Source organism: Camelina sativa, chromosome 3 (genome assembly GCF_030686135.1).
Source record: "Camelina sativa cultivar CO46 ecotype springtype chromosome 3, ASM3068613v1".
Taxonomy (NCBI): domain Eukaryota; kingdom Viridiplantae; phylum Streptophyta; class Magnoliopsida; order Brassicales; family Brassicaceae; genus Camelina; species Camelina sativa.
In genome coordinates, this window is record NC_141882.1 from 9,085,157 (window position 1) to 9,097,501 (window position 12,345).

Below are 12,345 nucleotides of genomic sequence, written 5' to 3' on the forward strand. Positions count from 1 at the left end.
TGCGATGCTTAATGCTTCCGACTTTGTGACTTTAGTTAATCATATACGTCTCTCTATATTATACTAAGAATAATCCAAATACGTCTAATTTAATTTGCAATATATTTAGTACTAAGTGGATGTAATCATATCCGGATCTATCTTAGATGTGCATCAACTTAATTTTTTTTTGTTTATCGTCTGACTACCGTTTCAACTTTTAAGTTCCTATCTTAATGAGGGATTAATTGTCGTATCTGTCGCCTCACAAATCTTTTACTGTCGACTACGATAAAAAAGGTAAAAACCGTTTGTTTTGTAATGACTATACAGAGATGATATTGTGCCGCTGAATGATCAGGATTCGCCGCGCAATTTTGAATTCTTCATTACTCGTCAGTCGTCGTCTATATATATTTTGAAACTTACGTGTCGTCTAGCGATTATTTGCGACGACGGCTTTAGACAAACCAGTTTTAAGTAAAATACCAACTGGTACAATGATTAGCATATTGAGTATTTGTTCAGTTTAAAGATTAATCATCTCACTTGAGGACTTTAGGTGTAATCGTTTAGTTTAACTAGCAAAAAACTAAACTAGTGAATGATCTTTTGATTAAATGATTACTTTTCTCAAGTATTGTTTTGAATAAACATTGAAGAATCTGATCATGTATACATTACTCGGTATAGCATGGGAGTTTTGTTGTCTGATTCAACAGTCAAACAATTCATGGGGGAAATGTATATGGGTTATAGTTTTCTGTTTAGGGTATATATATATGTATATTTATTCTCACTTTTCTAAGTAATGGAGCCAGTCTCTCTTTTGATAAACGTTAGCTAACACATCATTGGTTTACTACATAAATATGTGTATAATTCATATCCATCTCGATACATTAGGCACCTAAACGAGTATAATCCCATTTTAGTTTTTGTTTACGTCACCCCATTCATAAAAGAAAATACATTTTGATAATCTATATATAGTTCTGCCGACAAAGCAAAGAGAAAAAGATATATGGTCCACTTTGTATAAATAGTAAGCTTACCTGTAAAATAAAACATTGGACGACTTAAAAAAAAAACTATAGGACTCTAAAATCTGTTTCATTGATAACCACTCAACAAAGGACGAGGTAATCTCCTATGCTTCAGTAATAGAGTCAACCAAATTATACTGTTCTTCATTCTATCTGGCGATAGAGACACTTGAAACTAAAGCAACGACGATAACATTCGTATTTGTATAACATTATATTTAGATTCCCACTATTTGCGTACGTATAATATAATAGCTGTCAACAAAATGTACGTATAAATAAGTGGGAAACAGTATGACAAAAAAAAAAAAAGTGGGAAACAGAAAAATAAATCCAACTAAAATGGACCCACTGATTTATCTCTATATATTCATCCCAACCCCTACACCTTAAATTCCAAAACAACAACACTCACCTTTCACCAAATTCTTTTACATTTCATCACCTCTCTCTTTTGTCTCTATTTGCATCATCTTTTCACATATTACCTCTATTGTTTTATATATTTTTCTTGTGAACTTTTCGAACATGTCGCTAGACGGATCGGGACTCGGAGGGATGGCTATGGCTGTGGCTTACACGGCGAGGAAGTTTCACAGAGAGAACATGAAGAGTCTGACGACAAACGCAGCCACAACCGCCGGTGGAGTCGAGGAGAACGGTGGAGGATCCGGCCGATGGTTCTTTAGAAAGCTGAGCACCAAGAAAAACTCTGCTAAAGTTTGTGATCTTATGGTTACAGAATAATATTAAGCTAAGAGATGATGTTCATGTCCTAAATTAATCAAATTAATATAAGGAATAAAAAGTTAGAATTTTTCTTTGCGATTTTAGGTTTAGCACTTTCGTGTGTTTACTTTATGTTTGATTGTGCCTATCGTGAGATTTTCTTATGTTTTCTTTTTTTGGTTTAAGTCTAAGTATTTACTATTTAGAGTGGAGGTTTTTATAAAAGCTGTAAAGAGTTTCTATAATCATGCAGCTCGATCGTTTCTGACTTTTTAATACTATATATACTAGGATCTCACCCGCGCTACAGCGCGGAGGAATATTTTGGTAATGTTGTAGCAAATAACAATATGTAAGATGATGATATTGTAGCAGACAATATGGTATCTCTTTACTATACTGATTTCTGTTCATTATATTTACTACTGATGTCGAAAACACAATAAAAATAGAGCAATCTAACTTTACATTGTGAGATTTCATTATTTGAAAACAGTTGTATTTAATTGAAAGGACTTATTGTGTTAAATATATAATGATAGGGGATATAAATATATTGAAATAATAATTTTAATAAAAATACGTAGTTGTATATCCTGAATGTGTTGACCATATTGTATACCCATAATTTTAAGTACAATAGTGGTTTTTAATAGTGTAGTATAATTTAGAAGCCATATTGTATACCCATAACTTATATTAGTGGTTATTGAAAATGGTTTCTAAATTTTTAGTCTCATAGTTTGGGCAATAATTTGTTGTCTAGACACTTTAAAATTGGGTCTGGGTCTAAGTTTGAAGATATTATTCATTTGGGCTTCCTTGGCCTTTTTGAGAAATTTAGTTATTTTAAAAAACATCTCTCGTTAAGAGATAAGTAAAACGTTTTTAATTCCTTTCTTCGATCAAACAAACACGACTTCATCGTTTCCCCTTCATCTCCCATTTCTCTACCTTAGATACCTAAGTCACAGGGTTTTACTAAAATCATTACTTATTCAATCTCCCAAATCCTTTTCCTAAACTTTTCAAATCCTAAATGTTTACACCACCAATTAATCGAAGCAAATCGGTGGGCTTATGGGGTTGTCAAAAGTTTCAGTCGGATTGATTCAGTTTCGCCCAATCTATTTTCCTTGTTCAATTGAATTGGGTTGGTAAGTTGCTTTTTATTCCGGGTTGGTTGTGATTATGTAGTTTCGATTTCATAGGTCTATACTCTTTCTCTACTGTTATATGTATCCAATTCAGATTTCGGAAGTATCAGTACATGTTTGATCACAGCCACCCGCTCTATGTATTTCCAGTATTTTGTATATGATTAATTGACATCTCTATACATTTTATGCAGTACATGTGCATGTTGTATAGAATGAGACCGAAGCATATATATGAAGACATTATAGTATCATTCAGATAAGTTGTGGTTCACCTAAAACATGATAGATTCTTTTATTTCGAAGATTCTAAACTGACGTGTTTAATTTGGTTTCCTTTGAACTGCAGGATATCCAATGAGGCGTAGTCTCAAGAAATTTGAATGAGACTGAAGCATATATATGAAGACATCATAGTATCAGTCAGGTAAGTTGTGGTCTACCTAAAACATGTTAGATTCTTTTATTTTCATGAATCTAAGCGTTCGTGTTTGATATGGTTTCCAATGAACTGCAGGATATCAAATGAGATTTAGTTGCCTTTAGACCAGTTTATTACAATAGAGTATATGTTTAGAAGGGAGAAACAGAAAGGTTACTTTGTAAGCTTCAATGTTATAATACACAATGTTAGAACAATTTGAAATATACTGACCAGATCCTGTTTTCTTGTTCATTTCAATACCAGGACATGGTTTAACGTTTATTGGCGGATCACTTAGTAATCAGAGAGATACAGTTATCTACCAGTTTTCACAGACCATAAGGTATGTCCTAATATTTTGAGTTAATCTAAACTTCAATTTGTGTCCTAATATTCGTGTCCTATTTGGCGAATATTAGGACATTCCATGGCGAATCCTCATTAACCGACTTTTCCAATACTTCTTCTATGTCAGCATCCCTCTTAAAATAACATGGTTTTTTCCCTTCTACGTGGAATGAAAGTCTTTGAACTGGAGTTGTCCTGAACTGGATTGGGAACTTGAAGATTCGCCAAATAGCTTCAGATGCCGAAATATACCTATGAAAATATTATTGTTATTAATATTGATAAATTTCTACATTTCTTTAAAAAATGCAAATCAAATTTTCAATTCATTGAATACCTGCAGTCAAAGTAGTCTTTAATTTCATTTTTCTTCTTCTGAGTCTGTGTGGATTTAGCTTGATTTCCAGTAGAGCATGATGCAGTTTTATTGACTGGTTCCACAGCCACAGCTACACGATCAGGTCCCTTGCTAATGTACTTAAACAAATATTTGATAGAGCCTGTCTGGTTGCACCATTCCACATTGATGTGAGCACGGTATCTTAGACACAACTTCTCATTATACGGAACCACATATCTGTTATCACACTGGAAACCACCCTTTTCAACAAAAAATTTTCCACGTCGTCTCCTATATATTGGATAACCATCTTTCCCAACTTTTGTAATCTCTGCATGTGCTTTTGGATACATTTTTGTACATTTACCATCAACCATACATGGTGAATTTTGGTTTGCAGCTCCACAAGGTCCATGAATCATGGAATCTTTAATGATTTCATATAGCTCAGGCTTTGTATCTTTATCTGGAATTTCTGCACAAATCATCTTATTGATATCATCAGTCGTAGGTAGCTTACTTTTTTTGTCCATAAACAAAAGTATATGAGCATGCGGCAACCCTCTTTTCTGGAATTCCACCGTATACATAGCTGTCCCAAATTATGAAAATTAGTTAGATGTCAAACTATTAACATAAGCTTGAAAATAGACTACGCTAATTGTAAAATGAAAATTACCTGCCACAGTTTTCCCAAGTAGACTTTTTTTGTGTCAAATCAAACATCAAAGAATCAAGTTTGATCTTAAATATTCGGGATATTATATCAGGTCTATCGTTCGCTGTGAGGCCACGTGCTTTTACATACCTTGTAATCTCTGGCCACTTTGGATTACATGTAAATGTAATAAAGAGGTCAGGGAAGCCATAATGTTTGCATATAGCCATAGCATCATAGTAGCTTTGAACCATATATCTAGGACCCCCAGTGAAAGAAGTCGGAATTGAAATAGGATTCCCTTGCTCACCCATGTTTTTGACTCCTGAATCAGCTGCTTCTTTTACAGCTGTGTAATTCTGACATCTTAGCTTAGATTGATTGACCTTAATATATTTCAATCTGTTTGACTCTATTGTTGAGTAGGCATCAACCAAATACTGTTGGAACAATCTCCTAGATAATAATAGTGTATGAGACTCAGAAGCTCTCTCTTGAATCCGGTATGCAAACCATTGTCTCATACTAATACATTTTATCTTCTTAGTCTTGGTTTTGTCTGTGTATCCCTTTTGAATTCCCGGTCTGAACCCATCTTCCCCATAAATATGAATCAAAGGATACTGCAATGCCAAATAGGAAGGATGAATTTCACTGATTCTCTGTAACAGCCCTGTGCTTTTTTCCTCAAGAATAATATCACGCTCTGGCATTTCCTTAACAAAATCTCCCGGTATAAGCGCAGCTATCTCTGAAACTGTAGGATTTGTGTAATTCCGGCCATCCAACCCAACACGATCACTAACTATCCTCATATGGAAAGTTTTATCGGCATCACTTGCAAATCTATCTCTAGCTGCCCTAAAATGTGCTACATGTTGATTAATGGCTCAATTATATCCTTCCGCAAGTTTTTTTTGCCACCAGTTGTACTATTGTTCTTTGATTTGCTGCATGGAAGGATGAAATTGTTAAAAGTGATCTAGAAAAATGTTGAAATTTTTTTAAAACGAAACAAAAAATTTAAACAAACCTCAAAATTGTTTCTCTATTTGTAACTTCGTTTTCTGTATCGACAATGTATAGCTGAGAGAACTTTGCATAATCATTCTCTTTTGGCTTCATACTACCAATAAGATGATAATTCGCTCCTTGAAGCTGGAACATGTTTGGTCCCTTGCCTTGATGTACAGTTCTATCTACTTTTCCTCCTAGAGAAGTCATTGCAAAAACCATTGCATAACCTCTACTATTGTTTTGGAAATGCCTGCTTATTCTATCCGTACCAGTAAGAAGTCTAGTAATAATATCTGGAGATTTCTTGAAAAGGGGCAGTTTTACAGTTCCTTGTAGACAACAGAGAGAGAATGTAGGATTATTTGTATTCCTCCTCTTGTTAAGCCTCTCATCATACCACAACATTGCACCACAATACTGACACATATAGTCTGGGTCACCATGATCTAAGTATTCTGCATAATTGTTTACTTTTAATTAATCGAATAATATTAAAGAGCTCCAACCTTATTAGTTATCAATAATCTTTCATATTACCTGTTTTCCCTTTTTTTTTTGGATTCATTCTTCCTTTGGTCGTAGATGTTGTCCATTCCGTAATTGACACCTCCATTTCACATGTCTCAAATAGTTCATCATCATGAGAGATGTACTCATTCGCGATGTCTTCATCGCTACTTGTAAAATAATAAGACTGGTCCTCATCATAAACAGATTCATCTGCATTCATTAGTTTACATGATCAAGAAAGAAACAACCATATTATGACTGTTGTTTTGTTATGATAGTGAAACTATACCATCATCTGAGATACTCCAAATAGTCTCATTAAATTCCTTTTCTAAATTTCTTGGTTGCATATTGGCAGTATCATTTGTTGAATGAGATAATACATTGTCAGACCGATCAAACATATATGCTGAATGATCATCAACATCTGCATAATTGAGAATATTAGTACCAAAACATTAAAACAGAATAGTAGTTAACGAAATAAATTGTATTTGTGAGTTATACTCACAATTCGATTTCTTCTTGACAGACGTTTGTTCTTTGTTGGAAACTTTATCTCTTCTAAAAGCAGTTAGTCTGTTTTTGGCTCTTTCAAACACGGCACCAGAAGATTGAGTATAGAGACCGGTCCTAATATTACTATTAGAAGTAGATCCAGGATAGAAATTCTCTTTATCTGTGAAAATCCCTATACAACAGTCCAGATTGTATATTATTGAAATTGATAAAGTTTTAGTTTTTAAAAAATGAAGGATTGAAACTAATGCAATTATATCTTACCAGATTGTTGACCAAAAGTGTCGGATGAAGATTGTTGTTGAGTTGGTGGTGTATGAGTATCCGGACGGCTTTGTATTGGTAAGTTTGTAATATCTTTGAAAACTCGTGTAAAAACAGAGTTCAGTGAAATAGTAGAACTCCCAGTACTTTGATTCTCGTTGGTGAGTTCACTGGATTGAGTGTTTGTTGGCAACAGTCTATTCCTCTTTGGAGTCTGTTGACTATGTTCAACAAAGTTTGGTTGCTCATGTCTCTTTTTCATATCTCAAAACTTTGATAGTAAGTTATTCTGCTAAAGTTGCAGAATAATTAGCCCTCATGATTCACTTTATGCATAAATACATAATAGTTAAAATTAATTTTAAGAATCATTTTCAATCAAGTTAAGATCTTCTAATAATAGTTAGCATAAATCTAGGATTTCAGATATTTTATTGGTCATATATAGTTGGCCATATATAAAAGGGTTTGTATAGGAAGGGTTATCTCTTAATCAATGGTGGTTAATGTTTATTATAATAGGGATGTGAATATGTTCTTTTTAATTCTTTATTGATTAGTATGGTTTAAAATTTTGAAAATTAATTTTTCATCTGCTTTGTTATATTTTTCAGGTATTGGTGGCGTGAAGATTCACTATGATTTTTCTCCTCATAAGGTAGCTCACTAATCCCTATTTTTTTTTACATAGGCTAATTTTTATTGAGTTATGGTTTTTAAAATAACAGACCCTTTCGTATTTATCGAAAATTGCAAGTAAATATAAAGAAGTAAACATGAGTAAACATTGTTAATTTTAAAATACGAAGCCTTTTAAAATGTTAAAATTTCGATCCTTTCGTTTTGTAAATGGTGACTTTTAAATTATATAAGGCTTCGTCCTTTATAAATAAAGCCCTAAATCGCTGGCCACATGGTTAATCTCTATTATAGTAAATAATAAACTATGAAACTTAGGTAATCTGGATATCCCATTAGTGTAGATGTATCATATGACAAAGCTTTTTTATTTCATATAGCAAAATATTTTAAAATAATCCGAAAACAAAACTAATCCAAAATAAAGATAACTGAAGTTCAAAGGAAACAATTGTTGAAAAGCAAGATATATTCCTAAAAAGCATTCGTGAACACAGCAATAAAAGTATCTTTTAGCCACAGGCTATATATGCATCTTCAAGAGCACCTTTGATAGACCAAATACACCTCTTCTTCGTAGAAGAAGAATGATCAGAATTATCACCAGAGACATCATCTTTCCTTTTGGAAGATGGAGTAGTGGTAGGTGTTGATAATGCATCAATTTGTTCAGCACTGTTGGTTAGCATTAGCGTTTCCTACCAAATTATTTCACAAAATATGTTAACTTACATGTCAATACACTTTCAAACTAATAAGGAGTAGAAATTATAAAGCACTTTAGAATTTATGATACATGATCCAAACTCACAATGGTTGATAAATCATCGGCACCTTGAGATGGCTCGATGGAGTCAGCTTCCTCGGGTTCCAGACCAACATATGCATGAGCAGCCTTGTAAACATCACTTTCTTCTCTGATGTTATTTTTCGCAATAGTCACTACAAATTGGTAACTCTTGCCTACCAAATCCTTCAATCCTTGAGGGATGTTTGTTGGATCTTGTATCTACACATGAAAGAAAAGAATTAGATTGTATAATTTGGTTTTCTCTATATCTAACTACATAAGATGATATACCTCATCCAAATGACCCTCTAGTAACTGAAGAGAAGATTTATGGATTAGCATTTTAGCTTCTTTCTCAAACAGCACACACTTGATCTGAGCAGTTGAATCCATTACACAGACAATCAACCTAAACCTATAAGTCAGAGATTGTACCAAGATGGATTAGATGAGGAAAACATTAGTCAACAATTAATTAAATTGCAATGTGTTTACCTTGGTTCAACTTTAGTAATATTTTCATTACAGGTAGAGCACCGAAACAATGTTTTTCTGTCTTTTTTAACAACCTCATTCTCAACTTTAGGTACCTTGTACACTGTTGTATTACACTTAAGACAGACAAAATAATACCAAGCAAACTCTGATCGATCGCATAGATTGAGCAGAAAATTCTGAATTTTCCTTCCTACAAAATGCATATGAGTTTAAACAGTTAATAAATGTGAAAGTGGTATAATCTTAATAATTTCTATAATATCGAAAATATTACTATCTACCTCATTGTACTCAATGATTTTGGCGATTGTCTTTTTCTCGAACTGTCTAGAGAAGTCAGTCTTCCGCTGAACAGCTTGTACCTCCTTAGGAACAGCTTGTTTGATAGTCAAGGCAAGGCCATCTTCCGGAAGACTGGTAATAAAAATAAACTGATTAAAACTCATTACTAACCTAAAACATTTTAAGTTTAGGTAATTCAAATGGAAGAAGTTGAGTACTTACTTTTCACGAAACTCGACAATTTCAGGCAAGGCTGAATTAATTTCCAGTAATGACATATCATAAGCGTTCGACACTGATCTTTGTCCTAAGTTTCAAAATTATATTAGGATGTGAATTAAGATTTACTTAAAATTTATTGAAAACATGTATAAACTATTTACCTTTGAAAGAATTGATCTTAGCAAAGCGCAAAAGACAAATCACCATATTCGGTCTATTATTTGTGCAAGCTGCTAGGATTCTGTCAGCAAGAACTCCCCAAAGTGTACATGATAGACGCGCATCACTACATATATTAGAGTAAAATTTTCATTGAAGAACAATAAATGGTATGATACGTTATAGAAAAGTAGTAATTAAAATTACTTTATGTCCCTGAGTTCAAGGTCAACTTTCTGTTTATCCTTATTGTCGACTTGGTAGACCTTCAGTTCGCCAACATTGACAACTTGACCAACTACGTCTGTAGAATTGCAATGTTCATTAATAGTGTGTATGATATACAATCCCTATATTAGTTTTTCAAAATGAAACAAACTTACCAACTAAAATGTTCTCATTCAATCCAGCTTCGTCAATAACGTCTCCAAAATTGACCAGTTTCAGGAACATGTCATTAGTCAATGACGGGCATGGCACGATGGAAGTGGTGTTGATGAGAGTCATACGATAAACATGGTTCGTAACTCTGAATTTTCCCACTGATTTAGTCAGTGAAAAAGAATCAATGATTACCCAGTTTCCAGTGATGATCATTTTCTGTAGTTTTCCCCATTGTGGTTTCTTTAACGTTGCATGGATGAGTGTACCCTTGTTTTAGAAGAAAGAGTAGTAAATTAGAAAATAATAAAGAGGTTTCCCCATTTTATAAATATTTGAATATTTGAATTTAAAAATGCAGGAAAGTTGAGTAATCTTACAGAAATATCAGCTAAGACAATTTCTATCGTCTCTCCAGTAAAGACGGTATATTGTTTCCAAGAATGAATGATCTTAACTTGAATTCTCCAGCCTGTTTTGAATGGTTTGACTCCGAGTAAATTTGTGATAATAGAAACATCTTGGGCAGCCATTAGAGAAGGTTTGCTAGGAGTGTGAGGAATGAAGCTTTAAGGTATGGTGATTCGACCTTAGATTAATACAGCTATATTTATAGGAAGAATTGACTTCTGTATATTTTAGGGTATATTCTCAAAATATACTCGAAACATAAATTTGCCATAAAGTTAGTGATATGGTTCGTGATTGTAATCTTTTTATGTTTATGGTTGTTTTCCAAATGTGCAACCAAGATTGTTATATTTTGAGAATATTGTTTTGATATTAGAGCGTAATGATTGGCTGATTTTTCGTGCAATTGCTAAGTATGTTGATGAGATTGATATTGTTAGACATGTAAATATAGGGATTGATGTTGTTTTCCAAATTTGCAAGTTCGATTGGTTTGTTTTTCGTATATTGAACAGATTGTATAGCGAGATTTCTGGATTAGTATTTGTGAGCGAGGAAAATTTGTATTTGGAAATCTTTTTAGTATATTGAAGTTTGCATAGCGAGATTTCTGGATTAGAATTTGTGAGAGAGACAAAATTTGTATTTGGAAATATTTTTAGTATATTGATGAGATTGTATACCGACATATATAGTAAACAGCCATATTGGATCTCTTGTCGTTGTTAAATGAATTTTTTGGTACATGTTAATAGCTCATTTTTAAAGCCCACAAGAATTAAAAAAGACCCGATATTGACCCGATATTGGAATTTCGGGTTTGTTTTGAAGTTTAACCCGATTAAAGATACATTAAAGTCATATTTAGCCTTCGCCGAGATGGTTGCAAGTGTTGGTATCAAGGGTATTTTTGTCTGTTGTGTAAATTGTACTTCTTTTTTACTATAATAGGGATTATGTACTCATATTTCTCAAATACCAGTTTTAAAAGGAAATTTTGGAAAATCTTCCAAATAATTTGAGTGAGTTATCTTAACTATAGTCCAAATTAATTAACAGGTAAAATCATGTAACTTTCTTTTTTTTTAAACGTCCAGGACATTAAAATTCAGACGTATTTCAAATTAGCCAACGAATAAGAAATCATATCTAACGATTAGATAGTCACGACTCACGAGTCACGAGTAGTTGTTTTTTTTTTGTTTTTTATAAGTTTATGACCAAAATACATATGAACAAGGAAATTAAGGCAAATATTAATTATTCTCAGACCAGCATCTCTCCTTACTGTAGCAAAATCCAAAAGGTCACGTAATTACCTGTTTTAAGTATAGATAACTATAGTATCTAATCTATCTATATGGTAACATCAGAATTTGATGCAGATTGGAATAGCCAAATGTGGGGACAAAAAAAATTATTCAAAAACATCCGATAGATTAGATAACTTAAAAGAAAAGGTAAATGAATTAATTGATGAAGAGTATATAACTAAAAAAGAGTATCAAGTACTTGAACTTTCTTATCAAGTGTACCACTATATCGTATTTTCAAAATATAGTTAAAAAAATTCTATAATATAATCGTGTTGGTGTAGTGCTTTTACACCCGTACTAGTGGTCGATTGCCATAATATGCAAATTGTTCGTACAAGCATTTCAAAGGTTTATAAGAAATGCTACAAGCATCAATTTTCTAATGGAAATTTTCATCTTATGGGATGTTTTCAAATCAACACAAAACATTTTCATGCATAAATTATCCTTTAAGTCATTTAGTTCTTGAACAGAAAAGTTCTTGGAAAATTCTGTCAGAAATTTTATCTTACTACCGAAAATGGTAAAATATTTTTTTTGACGAATCATATATTCTGGTGAAATTTCAAATAACTGATGGTGATTGGTTATTACCAGCAAAATAATAATAATTTTAGTGGTAACCTTATTTAAAGACTTTTAAATGACTTTAACAA

The 12,345-nt window shown here is 32.7% G+C and overlaps 2 protein-coding genes across 2 annotated transcripts; one reads left to right on the forward strand and one right to left on the reverse strand.

Moving 5' to 3' along the window:
- The first annotated feature begins 1,411 nt into the window (after positions 1–1,411).
- Positions 1,412–2,022, forward strand: LOC104776325 (uncharacterized). Its single transcript, XM_010500367.2, has one exon. The coding sequence runs from the start codon at positions 1,554–1,556 to the stop codon at positions 1,770–1,772; it is 219 nt and encodes a 72-aa protein (XP_010498669.1). The 5' UTR covers positions 1,412–1,553; the 3' UTR covers positions 1,773–2,022.
- A 6,120-nt stretch (positions 2,023–8,142) lies between these two features.
- LOC104793829 (uncharacterized) lies at positions 8,143–10,178 on the reverse strand. The gene is made up of 9 exons (XM_087507216.1): positions 9,965–10,178; positions 9,789–9,885; positions 9,584–9,708; positions 9,423–9,507; positions 9,200–9,332; positions 9,011–9,108; positions 8,712–8,835; positions 8,442–8,639; positions 8,143–8,328 (listed from the first exon to the last, which is right to left on the reverse strand). Exons 1-9 carry the CDS (start codon positions 10,176–10,178, stop codon positions 8,143–8,145), a joined length of 1,260 nt encoding a protein of 419 aa, XP_087363342.1.
- Positions 10,179–12,345: the final 2,167 nt, after the last annotated feature.